The sequence below is a fragment of the Eucyclogobius newberryi genome, unplaced genomic scaffold (assembly GCF_026437365.1).
Source record: "Eucyclogobius newberryi isolate DKJ021-1_F unplaced genomic scaffold, fEucNew1.0.hap1 SCAF_21, whole genome shotgun sequence".
In the NCBI taxonomy this organism is placed as follows: Eukaryota; Metazoa; Chordata; class Actinopteri; order Gobiiformes; family Gobiidae; genus Eucyclogobius; species Eucyclogobius newberryi.
In genome coordinates, this window is record NW_027315846.1 from 29,299,572 (window position 1) to 29,319,365 (window position 19,794).

Consider the following 19,794-nt stretch of genomic DNA (forward strand, 5'->3'; position numbering starts at 1 on the left):
AAAAGCACAGTAGGAGGTAGAGCCTTCTGGTGGTCCCAAGAGTCTCTAAAAGCACAGTAGGAGGTAGAGCTCCTGTGTTATGGAATCAGCTCCTGTCCATGTTAAAGAGGCGACACAGTCTCTTCATTTAAGTCCAGGCTTAAAACGTTCCTCTTTGAAATGACTTATGGTCAGGCCAGTTAGGAACAGAAATATAAAGCTACAGTTTCAGCTACGCTGCCCTAGGAGAAACTCTGGGGGAAGTATGGCAGCTTGAGCACTATCCTCTGATAAAGACTACTTATTTTATCAATAATATTTCATATTTAATTTCACTTGGAATCTGCTCATTGCCTTTCCTTCTTCTTCTACCACTTCGACAGCGGGAGTGGGACAGGCACATCGATGACCTGTGGACCCAGATGCTCCTCCCTGAGAAACGGTCTCTGCCTTGCGTGCCTCGTGGTGAGTAGTAGCAGGTGCACTTCATTCATTGTTATAGATCTGTGGGAACAGCGTGTGGTTACGCTCTGGTGCTGCTGTGCATTTCATTTTGTGTGTATATTCTTAACTCTTACTATTCTTTGGTAAGTCATTGGTGGATTGGCGCGCACGCAAGCAATTATACACTTATTTAGCATTTGTTGACATTTGCAACATTAGCATTAGCATTAGCACAGAGCATTTAAACGTGCAGAGGCTCAACAGAAGGAGTAGCTTCACAGACACCAGGGGGCAGTAGGGAAAAACTAAAAGTAAAATAGTACCATCAATATTTGACCTGTCGAATGTTAAACCTAATCCAAAAGCAAGAGCAGACATGTTGGATCAGACCCGGTTTAGGCCCGGTTCTAATCTCGGGGAGACATGACCTTTTTAGGATTCAATTGTTGTTCATCACATTTTCTGAAAACAATTTTAAAAGTAAAAAATGTAAAAAAAAAAAAAAATCTCTTTACTCACTACATATTGTAGTTTATTATTCTGTAAAGATCATATTTTATTAAAACACTGATTTGTTCAAAACAGACACTTGTGTGAGGCCGATGTCTAAAGTTTGTTTTCTTCTGTCAAATAAACTCTAAAATAAATGTCTTTTGTTTGTACAGATGTTTTATTTCACACACATTAGAGCGAGTCTGTCGGAGCGCACAGAGACACTGAGGAGCCATAAGACAAGAGCCTAAACCCAGGGACCAGAGAGTGAGTGAATGTGGTGTTGAAGGTGTGGAGGAGGATCAGTCGCTCAGAGGAGACTGTGTAGAAGGACAGAGAGCCAGCAGGACAGTCCACAAACACTGCTACTGTCCCACGAGAGGAGGACCAGGGCTGAGGGAGGACGGTGTCTTTGATATTATGAAGAACAGTGAAACCACCTTCAGAACAGACCAGACTCCAGGACTGATCATTGCCTCCAAACAAACTGTCAGAAGTGTGTCCTTTCCTTCTGATTCCTCTGTAAGACACTGATATATTAACCCTTCCACTCCACTGGACCTCCCAGTAACAGCGACCAGTCAGACCAGTGTCACACAGAAGCTGAGGCCAGTGATCAAATCTGTCCTGATGATCTGGATACAGCTGCTCCTCTGTCACACGTGTCACCTTCTTGTTGTTGTCAGACAGTTTGAGTTCTCTGTGAGCTGTGTTTGGATCCAGAGTGAGATCACAGAAATCTGATGGAGAGAAGACACAACACAGCAGCAGTTAGTCCCCTGTGCGTCTCAACATGTGGAGACACACTTTATTAGGATTTCATGATACAACTATTTGACTCTATTTAGTCTTCAAATGTACAGGATTTAATTGATTTATGATTCTCATTTCTATATTTATTTGTTGCACCAATCCAGTGTGTTTCATGTTGAGTGTAAGAGTTGAATTGTCAGTAGTTTGTTGGTGCAGTGGACAAAGTCAAGCTCAGTGTGACGTCACTACACACATTGCTTCACTCCTCTGTGCTTCATGACACACACTTTCTCCTTTCAAATGTCTCTGTATGAATCCACAGTCACTTGTGCTTGTGTGTAGACAGTCCTGTGCTGAGTCAAACAGCTGTGTCTGTGTCAGTGTCTTAAAGATGGGCTGCAATGTTATTTGAAATTGTGCTGTTAAGTCCTCGTTGGCCGTTAGTGTCCAAGTCTTAATATATTCAGATACTCTCCTTCACCCGGAAATGTGTCGTCACACCGTGACACTGTCCAGCCAACACTGAGGACATTTACACTGAAGTGGACAGCGAGAGCGAACAAAATACAACTAAATCCTCGTCAAGTGAGCAGATTTCAACAGATGATGAACCTCATATGTTGAAGAACATGTCCTGCCTCATGTATTTGAGTCTGAGCCTCGTCAGACCATGAAAATAGAGCGGATGAGAATGACGATGAGGAGACGAGAATGTGCTGCTGCTCAACGCTGCGGACTCCACATTATACCAGGAAGTTGAATGGACCGGTGTGTGGTATAGTTTTCTGAATAACTTGTCTGGGAAGTCAGTGCGTGTCCTCTGGGAGAGCCCGGTGCAGCGCTGTGCTCACAGCAGCAGCGCTCACAGCAGCAGCGCTCACAGCAGCAGCGCTCACAGCAGCGCTCACAGCAGTGCTCACAGCAGTGCACAAGGGCGCAGCAGTGCATCCATGCGCGGCCGTGGATCGCTGCGGATGCGCCGCACACGGCCGCGCATGGATGCACTGCTGTGAGCGCTGCTGTGAGCGCTGCTGTGAGCGCTGCTGTGAGCGCTGCACCGGGCTCTCCCAGAGGACGCGCACTGACTTCCCAGACAAGTTATTCAGAAAACGATACCACACACCGGTCCATTCAACTTCCTGGTATATTTATTAGAACCTGTGATATGCATAAGGTCAGAACTCTCCCCGTGAACAACATCATGCACACGCATCAATCAGACAGCGCATACGCTGATTACAAAAAGCACTGAAAATATCTTGCAACTTTCTTTTGTTGCATATCCAAGTTGATACTTCGCAAGGTTTTGGAAAGTAGACGGAAATCTACGGGAGACGAGAGATGCAATGCGATCCGTCGCGCTAATAAACAAACGCACGTTTGCGCATGCACTCCCCCGTGCATGCGCACTTTTCACGACCAAAAGGTTTTGGTCGTGAAATGTCGGTAGCATACCAGACTTTCCACATCGCCGCTTACATTCTCTTAGTCCGGGACTAATCGTGTCCAAAAACATCTTCCGTAATCTTCCGTTTTGGCCCCTCAATGAGCCTGTTTCCCTCTAGGGCAGTGCAGTGCTTCACTTCTCAGTGTTATTGCAAGATTCGTCGTGTAAAATTTTAAATTTCGCTCTGTTTAGCACATTTCAGACGAGAACAATGAGGATGATTTTGCAACCGCTCTTAAAGCATTCGGTTACCAAGGCGGTTGCTATAGCATTTTCTCGGGTTATTCTCATTTGTCAAAACTAACCGTCTTCGTTGTGAAAAAATGAAAGCTATATTCCACTTATTAAAAAACATTGCAGCCCCTCTTTAAAGGTCCCATAACATGCAAAATCGACTTTTCAGAGCTTTTAACCTTCTTACATTGCTATTTGTGCTTCATATATGTCCAGAGTGTTTTCTTGATTGATTCCCGCAGTTTTTAGCTATAGTACGGACTATCTCTTTTCCTCGAATCTCCAAACTGACGGGCGGTGGGGCAAGACCGCGTCGTAACCCCAGGCACGCGTCACCATCCCCCCAAAGTAGACTCGTTGATCTGAATTTCTATCGTTTGTCACTCACTCGCGCGGCGGGAGCGGCGCACGGCGGAGCTGACAGCTGTGGGGGACACACCGCTCTCTCTGAGACTACGTCACGGGTTGGGCGGGGCACACACGCTCTCTCTGAGACTACGTCACGGGTTGGGCGGGAGCCAGATCGCTCTTCACAAGGGTGGGGGCGAATATCAAACCAAGCCGTTTGCATTTCCGGGTTGGTGAGGGGGTCCAAGGTCTGGGTGATATTTCTTAACTATTATGTTAAGGGTGTTGCACAACACTTATTATTATCAATGATACACTTAGGATAGACTACGAAACGTGAAAAAAAGCATGTTATGGCACCTTTAATAACTCTGTGTTCAGTGATGGACACAGTCTGAGGCCACGCCCACAGAAGAGAAAGAGCCAATGAGAAAACAACAGTAAAGTCTGTTCAATCATAAGAATCATGTGGAGTATTAAAGTGCTGTTTGTGTCAGAAATAAGATCATAAAACTAACCAGTGTGAAATGACTTAAGTCAGACTTACATCTCATGATGGGATTCATCCATCGTTCTCCTTTGGGCCTCAGTCTGAAAGAAACACACACATCAGTGTTTTTCACAGAGGATTTTCACTTCATGTGAGATTAAAGGTTTGTTCTGTAGAAGCTGACAGAGGTTCTCAACCTGTGGTACACGCCCTTCAATGTTTATGGATCATTTAGATCTGTAAGTGTGGGTTTTATGTTTTAGTCTGGAGAAATGTCCCTGTTTAAAACAAAGTCTATTAAATAATCTGTAACTCAGGTTTAACGGAATAAAAAAAAAAAACGAAATATTTAGTCTGTTTTTATTACAGTGACCCACAGGGCCAACAGTGACTCAAGGGGCCCACAATGACCCACAGGGCCAACAGTGACTCAAGGGGCCCACAATGACCCACAGGGCCACAATGACCCACAGGGCCAACAGTGACTCAAGGGGCCCACAATGACCCACAGGGCCAACAGTGACTCAAGGGGCCCACAATGACCCACAGGGCCACAATGACCCACAGGGCCAACAGTGACTCAAGGGGCCCACACTGACCCACAGGGCCACAATGACCCACAGGGCCACAATGACCCACAGGGCCAACAGTGACTCAAGGGGCCCACAATGACCCACAGGGCCACAATGACCCACAGGGCCAACAGTGACTCAAGGGGCCCACAATGACCCACAGGGCCACAATGACCCACAGGGCCAACAGTGACTCAAGGGGCCCACAATGACCCACAGGGCCAACCGTGACTCAAGGGGCCCACAATGACCCACAGGGTCCACAGTGACTCAAGGGGCCCACAATGAGCCACATGGCCAAAATAACCCACAGGGCCAACAGTGACTCAAGGGGCCCACAATGACCCACAGGGCCAAAAGTGACTCAAGGGGCCCACAATGACCCACAGGGCCCACAGTGACCCACGGGGCCCACAGTGACTCACAGCGACCCACTGGACCCCAAGTGACCCACAGTGACCCAGGGAACCCACAATGACACAGTGACCCACGGGGCCCACAGTGACTCACGGGACCCACAGGGCCCACAGTGACCCACAGAACCCACAGTGACCCACGGGGCCCACAGTGACTCACAGGGCCCACAGTGACCCACGGGACCCACAGTGACCCACTTGACCCACAGTAGCCCACGGGACCCACAGTGACCCATGGGACCCACGGGGACCACAGTGATCCACGGAACCCACATTGACCCACGGGACCCACAGGGCCCACGGTGACCCACAGGACCCATGGTGACCCACAGTGACCCAGCGACCCATAGTGACCCAAGGGGCCCACGGGACCCACAGTGATCTACAGGGCACACAGTGACCCACGGGGACCATAGTGACCCACAGAGACCCAAGGGTCCACAGTGACCCACAGAGGCCCAAGGGTCCACAGTGACCCACAGTGACCCACGGGACCCACATTGATCTACAGGGCACACAGTGACCCACGGGGACCATAGTGACCCACAGAGACCCAAGGGTCCACAGTGACCCACAGAGGCCAAAGGGTCCACAGTGACCCACAGTGACCCACGGGACCCACATTGATCTACAGGGCACACAGTGACCCACGGGGACCATAGTGACCCAGAGACCCAAGGGTCCACAGTGACCCACGTGACCCACAGGGCACACAGTGACCCACGGGGACCATAGTGACCCACAATGACCCTCGGGGCTCACAGTGACTATGGCAATTGTTTTTTAACAAAAAAAACAAATGGTAAACTTAATGAGTAACTTTGAAATAACATGAAACCAACGTTAAACCAATATTTGCTCCAGTAGACAGACCTAACACTGGTCCATACCATAGTGAACACACTGTTACCTGATATTAAAGGTCCCATAACATGCAAAATCGACTTTTCAGAGCTTTTAACCTTCTTACATTGCTATTTGTGCTTCATATATGTACCCAGAAAGTTTTTTTGATTGATTCCCGCAGTGTTTAGCTATAATACAGACTATCTCCTTTCCTCCAATCTCCAAACTGACGGGGGGTAGACACAAGACCGCGTCATAACCACAGGCACGCGTCACCATCCCCCCTCACCCTACTACTACGTCACGGGTGGGCGGGGCACACATGCGCTCTGAGACTACGTCACGGGTTGGGCGAGGGAGCCAGATTGCTCTTTGCAAGGGTGGGGGCGAATATCAAACCAAGCCGTTTGCATTTCCAGGTTGGTGAGGGGGTTCAAGGTCAGGGTGATATTTCTTGACTATTATGTTAAGGGTGTTGCACAACCCTTATTATTATCAATTATATACTTAGAATAGACTACAAACGTGAAAAAAAGCATGTTATGGCACCTTCAACCTGTAAATAGCACTCTTAGGTGTTACAAATCTCAGTGAGGACAGGTCCATACCTGAGAGTGTCCAGTGTGCAGTGGGGGTCCTCCTGTAGAGCAGACAGGAGCTTTACTCCTGTGTCTCCTGGATGGTTGTAGCTTAGGTCTAGTTCTCTCAGATGGGAGGGGTTGGACCTCAGTGCTGAGGCCAGAGAAACACAGCCTTCCTCTGAGACCAGACAACCTGACAGTCTGAGGACACATATTATTCTAATCAGTCAAGGACATTTAATCCAAATTACGCAAATAACAAGTCCTCTATCTTTATTTCACTTTATGTTGTTATTTTCCAATATAACCACCAACAAGTTATGTAATAATAGTGAATAATATTAATCTCTCTGACCTGAGCTGTTCCAGTTTACAGTGAGGACTCTTCAGTCCAGCAGATAACATCTTCAGCCCCGAGTCCTTCAAGTCATTGTGACTGAGGTCCAGGACTCTCAGACTAGAGGACTGGGAGCTGAGGACTGAGGACAGAGCTTCACAGCTTCTCTCTGACAGGTCACAGCTGCTCAGTCTGGAGAGAGACAACATTGTTTATGTAGAAGTTGAATCCAGCCATTTTCTGTTAAACAAAGGTTACTCACAGAGCTTTGTTGGAGGCTTTGACCACTGGCAGCAGCCTCAGGAGAACTTCCTCTGAAGAAGAGTATTTTTTCAGCTCAAATTGGTCCAGATCTTCTTCTGATGACAGTAAGATGAAGGCCAAAGCTGACCACTGAGCAGGAGACAGTCCACCTTCAGACAGACGTCCTGAACTCAGGTACTGTTGGATCTGCTCCACCAGAGAACGCTCATTCAGTTCATTCAGACAGTGGAGCAGGCTGATGCTCCTCTCTGCAGACACATCCTCATTCAGCTTCTTCTTGATGTATTTAGCTGTTTTCTGATTGGTATCGGAGCTACTTTCTGTCTGTGTCACCAGACCTTGTAGAAGGACTTGATTGGCAGACAGTGAAAGACCCAATAGGAAGCGAAGGAGCAAGTCCAGGTGTCCATTTGGACTCTGTAAGGCCTGGTCCACAGCTGTCTGGTGAAGGTGCCTTAGTTTTCTTTTCACACTGAATATTGTCGACTTCTGTGTTTTCTCTGAGAGCAGGTTGATCCCAGTGTTGATGAAGGTCAGATGGACGTGAAGAGCTGCCAGAAACTCCTGCACACTCAGATGGATGAAGCAGTAGACCTTGTTCTGGTACAGGCCTGGCTCCTCTCTAAAGACCTGTGTGAACACTCCGGAGTACACTGAGGCCGTTGCAGCGTCCAGCCCACACTCGCTCAGGTCACTCTTGTAGAAGATCAGATTTCCTTTCTGCAGCTGCTCAAAGGCCAGTTTTCCCAGAGACTCCGCCATCTTCTTGGTCTCTGGACTCCAGTGTGGGTCTGTCTCAGCTCCTTCTTCATACTTGATGTTCTTGACTTTGGCCTGAACCACCAGGAAGTGGATGTACATCTGAGTCAGGGTCTTGGGCAGCTCTCCTCTCTCTCTGCTTTTCAACACATGCTCCAGGACTGTGGCAGTGATCCAGCAGAAGACTGGCATGTGGCACATGATGTGGAGGCTTCTGGACATCTTGATGTGGGACATGATTGTGTCAGCCTGGTCTCTGAACCGCTTCCTGAAGTACAGCTCCTTCTGTGGGTCAGTGAACCCTCTGACCTCTGTCACCATGGACACGCACTCAGGAGGGATCTGATTGGCTGCCGCAGGTCGTGCGGTTATCCAGAGGCGAGCAGAGGGAAGCAGGCTCCCCCTGATGAGGTTTACCAGCAGCACGTCTACTGAGACAGACTCTGAGGGGTCAGTCAGGGCCTTGGTTTTGGTGAAGTCCAGAGGAAGTCTGCACTCGTCCAGACCGTCAAAGATGAAGAGCACCTGGAGGTCTTCAAAGCTGCAGAGTTCTGCTTGTGTTTGACTAAAGAAGTGATGAACAAGTGTCACCAAGCTGAAGCTTCTCTCCTTCAGCACATTGAGTGCTCTGAAAGTGAACGGGAACAGCAGCTGTATGTCCTGGTTGGCTTTGCCTTCAGCCCAGTCCAGACTGAACTTCTGAGTGAGCACTGTTTTCCCGATGCCAGCCACGCCCTTTGTCAGCACTGTTCTGATTGGTCCTTTTGTGTCAGCTGGGCCTTTAAAGATGTCTTCACATGTGATGGCTGTCTCTGCTGGGTCTGGTTTCCTGGAGGCTGTTTCCATGTGTCTGACCTCATGTTCCTGGTTGACCTCTGAAGACCCTCCCTCTGTGATGTAGAGCTCTGTGTAAATCTGCTTCAGAAGGGTGGGGTTTCCTGCTTTAGCGATGCCCTCAAACACACACTCTAACTTCTGCTGCAGGTTACACTTCAGTTTACGCCCACAAACTCCAGAATAAGTCCCTGAATAAAGACAACAGACACAGCCCTGAGTCTCAGAGAATATAAAATGACTGTGAGCACCTTGTTCAATGTGTTAAATGGTCCTACTGCTCCACAGACGTTCAGCCTGCTCCTTCTGCTTCATCCTTCTCAGGAAGTTCAGTGTGATCTTCAGAACAGCCTCACTGCTGCTCCTCTGCTCTTCATCCTCATCCTTCAGAGGCTCTAAGCATTCTGGGTAATCTGTAGTCAGAACCTTGTGGAGCTTCTTCAGCTCCTTCTGGACAAAAGTGAAGATGTCCTTCTCCAGAAGCTGAACAGACACATTATAAACAACACAAATGCAGTCAGAGTCAGATCTGTGTGAAACAAGTTCTCATTCATCTGAACATTTACAAACTTTAGTATTTGACAGACCTTAAATACGGAGTCCAGCTGTGTCTGGTGGTGCTGACCACTAGAGACCTCGTGACCCGGCTGCTCCACTCTGTCAAAGAGACTAAATTAACATTTATTCTTGTGTCAGTGCTATTGTAGAAACAGATTCAGTTGTAGTCATCTGGACACTGTTTTTAGAAAAGCAAGACATTTTGACTTACATCCAAGAGTCATTCTCAATCTACGGATTTGGTCCGAAAACTTAAATATTTATCCTACTCTGAATAAGCCCCTCCCACTCGTCAAAACATCCTGATATTGTCTTTACTGTTTACAGTTTCACCTTAACCTACTCATATTTGCTTACCCTAACTGCCCTGCACTGGCCATAGAAATCCTATTGTTAGCTTCTGCGGCTCCTCAATACTGATGAGTACTTGATTAGCATCAGAATGACCATGGCTGATGCCGCCCCATGGCTTCAAAATACTACTATACACTACCGGTAGATTGATACATAAAGCTGTGCAAAATGTAAACAAATAGAAAAACAGGACAGACTATTCTCAGGAGGCTCCGCCCAGTGGTCAGGGCCTACTCAGGTTAGGATAAATACTTGAGTTCTCAGACCAAATTTGTATCTTTAAGAATGACTCTTGGAGGAGAGTCAAAATGTCTTGTTTTTCTAAAACCGTGTCCAGATGATACAACTGAAACTTTTCTACAATGGAACACTCCTAGGCCGCCTGGTCAAACTTTTAGAAAACATGGGATGTCATATCACTTTTATGTGGACGACTCCCAGTCTATCTGCCAGTAAAAAATAGTTCCCTGGCGCCCGTCCTGAACTGTCTGGATGATGTCAAGGCTTGGCTGGCTATGGAAAATGGAAATTGTGGTTTTTCAGCCAAACAAAGCAGTTGATTTTAATTTAGAATTGGGGTCTCACCAACCCTACATCACGTTTACAGCCACCAACCTTGGCGTCATCATTGATGGAGATTTTAAGCTTGACAAGCAGATCAATGTGGTGGTTAAATCTGTTTTTTTCACCTTCGGCTTTTATCTAGACTCAAATGGGTTTTATCTTTTAGTGACCTGGAGAGGGTGATCCATGCTTTTATCTCTACACGTCTTGACTTCTGTAATGCACTGTACACTGGGATCAGCCAAGCTAACACGCTAACAAGCTAACAAGCTAACCTGTCACGCTTACAGTTAGTGCAGCACGACTTGTAACGGGCCCACATCGTAGAGAAGATATTACACCTCAATCATTTTAGAGTTGATTTTAAAATGTTCTTGTTTGTTTTTAAAGTGCTTCATGGCCTGGCCCCCGCGTACATTTCAGACCTCAGTGTCCCCTACACTCCTGCGCTCGCTGAGGTCTGAGGGCCAGTTCCAACTTCTTCAACAACGAGACTAAAAAGCCGAGGCGAACGAGCCTTTTCTGTTGTTGGCCCCAAACTTTGGAACGCTCTTCCTCCCACTCTTCCTCCTTCAGTTGATGCTTTTAAATCTTGTTTAAAAACGCACTTTTATTCACTGGCATTTGACCCGGCATGAGAATTGTGTGGTCCTCCAACCGTCTTTTATTATTTTTGAATATTTCATATTGTTGTTAATTTATTTTTATTTTGTTTGTACGTATTTATGTAGTTTTGTTTTAATTTTTTAACATATTTTGCTTGTGTTTATTTTGTACTCGGTGCAGCACTTTGGAGACTTTGTGATTGGACAAATGAGGGATGTTGATGTCCCATAGACCGGTCACTCCTGAAGGACCCACAGCTGGGGAATTCTGCAGAAGATTCTGGTTTGTGCTGGAGTCTGGTGAATTTAAAAAACAATGAAAATGTTTTTGGGATAAAAAACACTGATTTAGAAGACAATTTAGATGAATCACACATTTTCTCTCTAAACTGAAATAGTTGAAGTAAACACTAGAAAAGCCAGAGAAACTGAGCAGCGCCAACATCCCCAGAACGCTGATGGTGAACTTCTACAACTGTGCCATCAGTTCTGACCTGACCTATGGATTTTTAGTTTGGTTCTCCAACGTGTGGTAAAAACAGCTTGGACTTCTCTCCCAGAGATCAGTCCCATCTACACCAGCCGCTGTCTGAAGAGAGAGCACAACCTCCTGCATGAGCCACACCACCAGCTCTACACCTGCTCCACCTGCTGCCCTCAGGGAGAAGGTACAGGTCCAAACATACCAGAAGCACCAGACTGAGCAAGAGCCTGTATCCTCCTGCTGTGAGGGTGCTGAACAGTGGCCCCTCCCCTCTCTGGACAAGAACCACACCCACCAACACAATAACAATCATGAACCTCCACATGTCTGACTGTATGTCCTTGAAATATTCAACAGAATTACTCAAACTGTATTTTATTTAACACTACAGACATTAAATCATGTATTTGTCAGTTTGCTATTTGAACAGAAAAGCAACAACAGCATTGCCCAGTCTGCACCTAAAGATGTTTTATTATATAATTAAATCAATGTCATAGAATTCTCTGGAACATTGTAACTTCAAAGATCTTTTCTCAAAATGCTTTCTCCCACAGAGACATAAAGATCAGCCTAAAGTAGCACCTACACACACCAAACGTTACAAACTTGGACTTAACATGATTTTGACTAATCGTACACAAGGATTTTTTTGAAAGTTTAGACTCCAAGAAATGAAGCAAAATTTGAATTTTTACACCACGTTTTCAGAAAGATCCAGTAGATCAGAAATCCAAAAACACGTCTGTTTAAAAAAATAATAATCTGACATGTCAACAAAATGAAACAAGAAATTTGGTTCTGACCATTTTCCCAGAAACTGATCAAACTGATTCAAACTGATATCTGTAAAGTCTTTTTTTCTGTCCTCTTCACCTGCAGCGTCTCTTAACTCACATTTACTCAAAAGAGGTGATTATGTGGTAGTTGCAGCTCACTTCCAGATCCTTATCATATCAAGCAGTGCTTTAATACCTATGATGTAATTATTATATCCCATAACACACAGATGTGACTCACGGCTCTGTCCTGAAGGTCATTGGTTCAAACATAGACCTGTGACTCCTGAGGGACTCACAGCTGGGACCAGGTTCAGACCGAGGATGTTTCTGGTGGATCCTGGTAAAGACAAACACAGATCAAATGGAAAAGATTAAAAGCATTTGACTTTGACTTAACTCCAGTTACTCCTAAAACAGTCCTATAAACACACATCAATAATCAGATCTAATGATTGTGTCTGACTTACTGTGGATCATGTTTGTTTTTAAAGTCAATGGTTCGTCCAATGGAGGTTTCACCTGTCACTTCACCCCTGCTGGTGGTGGGAGGTACTGCGTCCTCTCTGTGCTCTCTCTGATCCATGCTCAGTCCAGAGTCCTACACAATGACATCACACTGTTTAACCCCGCCCACTCATCACATGGTTTATTTATTTCTCCATAATATTCAATATGAAATGGCACATTACAAATTCAAACAACAAACATATAAGTCTAAAATAAGTGTGTACATGTCTGTTGTTCTGGTTGTACATGTGTGCTGATCTGTCACATCAAACTAAAGGACAAACAAATGAACAGGTTGTTTACTTGTCCTTATATTGAAATAAACACAGACTACATGAGCCATCAGCCTGTTCTGTGCAGTCTGCACTTTAGTCAAGTGTTTCATCTCATGGAGCCTCAAGAAAACACATTCACATCAAACTGTAACATATGAGATTCAAACTGAACTAAAACCAGTCACAAATTCAGTGGGAACCAAAAGGACCAAAACAGGACCATTTATTTGGGTTTAGAGGAAGTGACAGCAGCAAAGTCCTACACTGCCCCCTACAGACACAAGTCAAGTTCTACAGGGAAATGATAAACAGCAACAACTGATATTAGACAATTATGAGTGAGGCAAAATCTACAAATAGGTCAATAATCTAAACAGAACTATGACTAACAAATGTAAAGTAATAAATACATTCAGCACTCATTATTAATAATTACCAGTCAGACCAATCTGAAGTTTTAATTAAACTAATGATATAACAAGGGCTAAAACCAGGAAATAAACCAAGGCCTAAACTAAATCTGTACCAAACCAGGTCTAATTCAGGACTAAACCAGGTCTAAACCAGGTCTAAACCAGGTCTAATTCAGGATTAAAGCAGGACTAAACCAGTTCTAAACCAGATCTAAACCAGGACTAAACCAGGTCTAAACCAGTTCTAAACCAGGACTAAACCAGGACTAAACCAGGTCTAAACCAGGACTAAACCAGGAGTAAACCAGGACTAAACCAGGTCTAAACCAGTTCTAAACCAGGACTAAACCAGGACTAAACCAGGACTAAACCAGGTCTAAACCAGGACTAAACCAGGTCTAAACCAGGACTAAACCAGGACTAAACCAGGACTAAACCAGGACTAAACCAGGACTAAACCAGGACTAAACCAGGTCTAAACCAGGACTAAACCAGGACTAAACCAGGACTAAACCAGGTCTAAACCAGGACTAAACCAGAACTAAACCAGGTATAATCCAGGACTAAACCAGGACTAAACCAGGACTAAACTAGGTCTAAACCAGGTCTAAACCAGGTCTAAACCAGGTATAATCCAGGACTAAAGCCAGTGTTGAATCTAATCAAAGTAGTCAAACCTGAGCGGATCCAAAGAGTCCAAAGTGTCCTAGAGAAAAGTGTGCGGCTGAAGGAAGAAACCTGTTTGTGTGTTCTTCCTGGAGTGACTCAGAGCCGCTCCTCTATTGGCTGTGGTCCAGGTGGGCGGGGCTTCACACAGGTGAGTGACAGGAGGTTACTGCTGAGGACACAGATATGGCAGGACCTGAAGGCTTTATTAGACAGGTGAAATGGGGAAGAGAGAGGAGGGAGGACATGCAGCAAATTGTCGTAGCCGGGATTCAAACTCACAACACTTTGCGGCATATGTGCTGCCGCCTAAACCTCTCCAGAGTATTTATTTTCACTTTTGACTTTTGACTCGTGGCTGAAAACACGTGAAGACTCATATTTTAGAACATTTTCACATCAGTTCATGGTTTAGTTTCTTTGGTGTTGCTCTGAAAGCTTCTCCAAACTGAAGAAAGGCTGAAGAAAGAACAAAAGTCTCCATAGTTGTGGTTTCCTCCTCTGTCTCTCCTCCTCCTCGTACGTCAGTTCTTAAGACACATTTTCAGATGAGAGTTGATCCTATCGTTTGGACGCTCTGACTCTCCAGTTTGCTCTCAGCTGGTGCAGCCCTCCTCCGCCCCATCAGCACCTCTCCAGAGCTCATCTTCTCATATTTGGACCTTCTCTTCCTTCACCAGTGTCTAGAGCTACTGCAGATTGTGGCCTGTTTATTATTCTGCAAACAACAGATTTGATTGACAGACAGAGAGCCAGCAGGACAGTCCACAAACGTGTTGATGGATTTGCTTTTCTGACATTTTGAAGACGCTGTCACGTTTAAATATATAGAGTGGTTTTAGAACATCCAGAGCTCTTCAGTCCCAGATTCTTTAGTGTAAAGTGTGAAACAAACACAAAGTGAACTAAACCAGTGAGAACACAAAACAAGGAGCAAAGATCTCATCATTACTGGATTAGAAACAAAACATCACAGCTTTGCAAGAGCCGCAGCTGGAGTCGATGAAGGTGAAGCTCCTCCTGAGGAATTACAGACACTTCAACAACAGATTTAGATATTTCTGAACAGTATAAACATAAATGTGTAAATGCACAACATCTCCAGTTACATACTGTCCCAAGCAAGGATCGTAGAATGAAACCATCCATTGTGATTCAGCTGGAGTCAGAGAAGCAAAAGATTGACCTACTGCGACAATCTAGAGAACTAAAGGCCCAGGAGTCGACATGAATCAACATTTAACCAAGAAAAATACAGAAGTGGCTAAATGTGGACGCTTTCTCAGGAAACGAGACAAAAGACAAGCGACCTGGACAAGGAATGTGAAAGTTTACATCTGACACAACAAAGAACTGGACAGAGACACTGAGGACAGAGACACTGAGGACAGTGACACCGAGGACAGAGACACAGAGGACAGAGACACAGAGGACAGAAACACAGAGGACAGAGACACTGAGGACAGTGACACCGAGGACAGTGACAATGAGGACAGAGACACAGAGGACAGAAACACAGAGGACAGAGACACTGAGGACAGTGACACCGAGGACAGTGACACCGAGGACAGTGACACCGAGGACAGAGACACTGAGGGCAGAGACACTGAAGACAGTGACACTGAGGACAGAAACACTGAGGACAGAGACACTGAGGACAGAGAAACTGAGGACAGAGACACCGAGGACAGAGACACAGAGGACAGAGACACTGAGGACAGAGACACAGAGGACAGATATACTGAGGACAGAGACACTGAGGACAGAGACACAGAGGACAGAGACACTGAGGACAGAGACACTGAGGACAGAGACACAGAGGACAGAGACACAGAGGACGGAGACACTGAGGACAGAGACACTGAGGACAGTGACACAGAGGACAGACACACTGAGGACAGAGACACCGAGGACAGAGACACAGAGGACAGAGACACAGAGGACAGAGACACCGAGGACAGAGACACTGAGGACAGAGACACAGAGGACAGAGACACAGAGGACAGAGACACTGAGGACAGAGACACAGAGGACAGAGACACAGAGGACAGAGACACTGAGGACAGAGACACTGAGGACAGAGACACAGAGGACAGAGACACTGAGAACAGAGACACTGAGAACAGAGACACTGAGGACAGAGACACTGAGAACAAAGACACAGAGGACAGAGACACTGAGGACAGAGACACTGAGGACAGAGACACTGAGAACAGAGACACAGAGGACAGAGACACTGAGGACAGAGACACAGAGGACAGAGACACAGAGGAAAGAGACACTGAGGACAGAGACACAGAGGACAGAGACACTGAGAACAGAGACACTGAGAACAAAGACACAGAGGACAGAGACACAGAGGACAGAGACACCGAGGACAGAGACACAGAGGACAGAGACACTGAGGACAGAGACACTGAGGACAGTGACACAGAGGACAGAGACACTGAGGACAGTGACACCGAGGACAGAGACACAAAGGACAGAGACACTGAGGACAGAGACACGGAGGACAGAGACACTGAGGACAGAGACACAGAGGACAGAGACACTGAGAACAAAGACACAGAGGACAGAGACACTGAGGACAGAGACACTGAGGACAGAGACACTGAGAACAGAGACACAGAGGACAGAGACACAGAGGACAGTGACACTGAGGACAGAGAAACTGAGGACAGAGACACTGAGGACAGAGACACAGAGGACTGAGACACCGAGGACAGAGACACCGAGGACAGAGACACCGAGGACAGAGACACCAAGGACAGAGACACAGAGGGCAGAGACACTGAGGACAGAGACACTGAGGACAGAGACACAGAGGACAGAGACACAGAGGACAGAGACACTGAGGACAGTGACACTGAGGACAGTGACACTAAGGACAGAGACACTGAGGACAGAGACAAAGAGGACAGAGACACTGAAGACAGAGACACAGAGGACGAGACACCGAGGACAGAGACACTGAGGACAGAGACACTGAGGACAGAGACACTGAGGACAGAGACACAGAGGACAGGGACACCGAGGACAGAGACACTGAGGACAGTGACACTGAGGACAGTGACACAGAGGACAGTGACACAGAGGACAGAAACACAGAGGACAGAGACACTGAGGACAGAGACACAGAGGACAGAGACACAGAGAACAGAGACACTGAGGACAGTGACACCGAGGACAGGGACACCGAGGACAGAGACACTGAGGACAGTGACACCGAGGACAGAGACACCGAGGACAGAGACACTGAGGACAGAGACACAGAGGACAGAGACACAGAGGATAGAGACACTGAGGACAGAGACACTGAGGACAGTGACACCGAGGACAGAAACACAGAGGACAGAGACATTGAGGACAGAGACACTGAGGACAGAAACACTGAGGACATTGACACTGAGGACAGAGACACAGAGGACAGAGACACAGAGGACAGAGACACTGAGGACAGAGACACAGAGGACAGAGACACTGAGGACAGCGACACAGAGGACAGAGACACAGAGGACAGAGACACAGAGGACAGAGACACAGAGGACAGAGACACTGAGGACAGAGACACAGAGGACAGAGACACAGAGGACAGAGACACAGAGGAAAGAGACACAGAGGACAGAGACATCTTAGCTTAGCTCCGTTCGGCTCCAGTGGAAAACTCAGCGGCAAAAGTGACAATAAAATCACGAAAAAAAACACCAAACAACCATAAAAACACACCCCGCACGACCCACACAGGTCAAGAAATACAGAACAACACCGAAAAATAAGCCACAGAGGCCGAGAACAACGAGCTAGCCGAGTTAGCCGCGAGCTAGTGCAGGAACAAACAACACAACATAGCAGGGATTGTATCTTGTGACTTCTTACCCATGAGGACCGGGGGCCCTTTCTTTTCGTCTGTGGCATTTGATAGATGTAGTAGTGGTAGAATCATAAGCTCTGGAGAAAATCTGGAGAAATGAATGAAATGTCTCCGAGGAACACGTAGCTGCTGCTGGATAAGTGGCTGAATAAGTAGCCATGTGCTCCCAGCTGATTGGTCGAAAAATAACAACATTGCATAAGGTGACGCCTCGAGCGGAGAGCTGTAAATAGACCAGAAAACTTCAAATTTTTAACAGCTCATTGTATACTTTTAAGACAACCAATAGTGTTATCTGAAGCACTTCGTGGAATCAAGCTAGAACGGGGCTCAAGCCTGACCCCGGACATCCAGGAGCCGGATCCGTGGACCCCGCGGGGGGCAGGATGGAGCAAAGACCCTCCCGGGCAGCACCCAACCGGGTCACCCCCGAGGAACCGGGCCCCAGCCGCCCAGTCACCAATCGAGCTGCCGCCAAGAGGCTGAGAGTGCTGTACCGGGCCACCGACGCTGAAGAGAGGCGGAGCGAGCCGTACACCCCCGAGCCGACCCTCCAGCCGCTAGCCGCGACGGGTTGCCAGTACCCACGGCCGAGGCGCCCGGGGCCCCCGCCCGAGCCAAACCCACCCAGACCAAGGGGGACCGGTCCGAGGCCCGAACCCAGGGGCGGGCACCGCCGCGGTGGTCGACCAGATGCGGAACCTGCTGAGGGCGCTCAATTCCGAGCCGGGGAGACATCTGTTCAGCACGATACCAGGCCGATACCAGGCCGGCGCCCCCGTAGCCGCGGACAGAGCCGACCCGGCGTTCCGAGCCACACCAGTGCCATCGGGCCGGTCCAGAGGAACCATACAGGGGGTGTCCACCGGTCGTCCCGGACCTCACCCGCTGGGATGCGGGAGAATGGACCTGCCTGAAGATCGCGCTGGGTAATGTACTGCCCCCGGGAAATAGCGAGGCGTTCAAGTATCAGGTCCTGTTGGGTCATCTGCAGGTGGAGGGGGCGAGGATGACGGCTGACTCCTTCGTTCACTCGCGGACGCCCTACAGCGACACCATGGACGCCCTGGACAATGACATGGGTCAGCCCTATCAGCTGGCCTCGCCACGCTCAGCCAAGCCCAGCTGACCGAGTGGATAAAGACCAACAAACGGTGCTGGCGCTGCGCCCACTCACATAGGGCGGCGCAGTGCACCCTCAAGAAGTGTTGCTATCCTATAGTCCATAGTCCTATGGGCGGGGCTATGCGAAACCTCACAAACTCTGAATGAGGAAACTGGATTTGACAGACACATTACTAAGCTGTTTTTTCAACCCACAACGGTGGAAGGAAGAAAATATATCGATTTGGTCGAGGATATAATTATAACGCCTTTCTCAAGACGAATTTTCAAGAAAAGAGGTCGTCCTACGCCAACGCTGCAAAGCCTGTTACAGGCTGCGCGTTGAAAACGCGTTGACAACACGCTGCAGCGCGGCACGGACCACGCGCGCTGCAGCGCGGCACGGACCACGCGCGGAAAACGAGCGAAGAACGAGCGCGGACAAGGTAAAGCAACGCCTGTTTAAACGTCTAGAGCCATGGCATCATAATGAAGGTAATAAGAAGTGGATTTATTCGGGTGGGACTGTGTATGACCTCACTGAAGGCCCAAGCCCCAGACCCACGGCCCGCCACTGGTATGCATGTATATGTATGTATGTATATGTATGTATGTATATGTATGTATGCATATATGTGTATGTATACATGTATATGTATGTATGCATATATATGTATGTATGTATGTATGCATATATATGTATGTATGCATGTATATGTATGTATGTATATGTATGTATGTATGCATATATATGTATGTATGCATGTATATGTATGTATGTATATGTATGTATGTATGTATGTATGCATGCATAT

General features: G+C 47.2%; 1 protein-coding gene across 1 annotated transcript in view; it reads right to left on the minus strand.

Moving 5' to 3' along the window:
• Positions 1 to 995: 995 nt before the first annotated feature.
• Positions 996 to 19,794, minus strand: part of LOC140370344 (uncharacterized) — a 40,212-nt gene continuing 21,413 nt past the window's right edge. The window contains 7 exon segments of the mRNA XM_072457455.1: positions 996 to 1,655; positions 4,245 to 4,288; positions 6,630 to 6,803; positions 6,958 to 7,131; positions 7,202 to 9,341; positions 18,290 to 18,577; positions 18,677 to 18,919. Coding sequence (XP_072313556.1) covers positions 1,108 to 1,655; positions 4,245 to 4,288; positions 6,630 to 6,803; positions 6,958 to 7,131; positions 7,202 to 9,341; positions 18,290 to 18,577; positions 18,677 to 18,919 — 3,611 coding nt within the window. The 3' untranslated portion in view covers positions 996 to 1,107.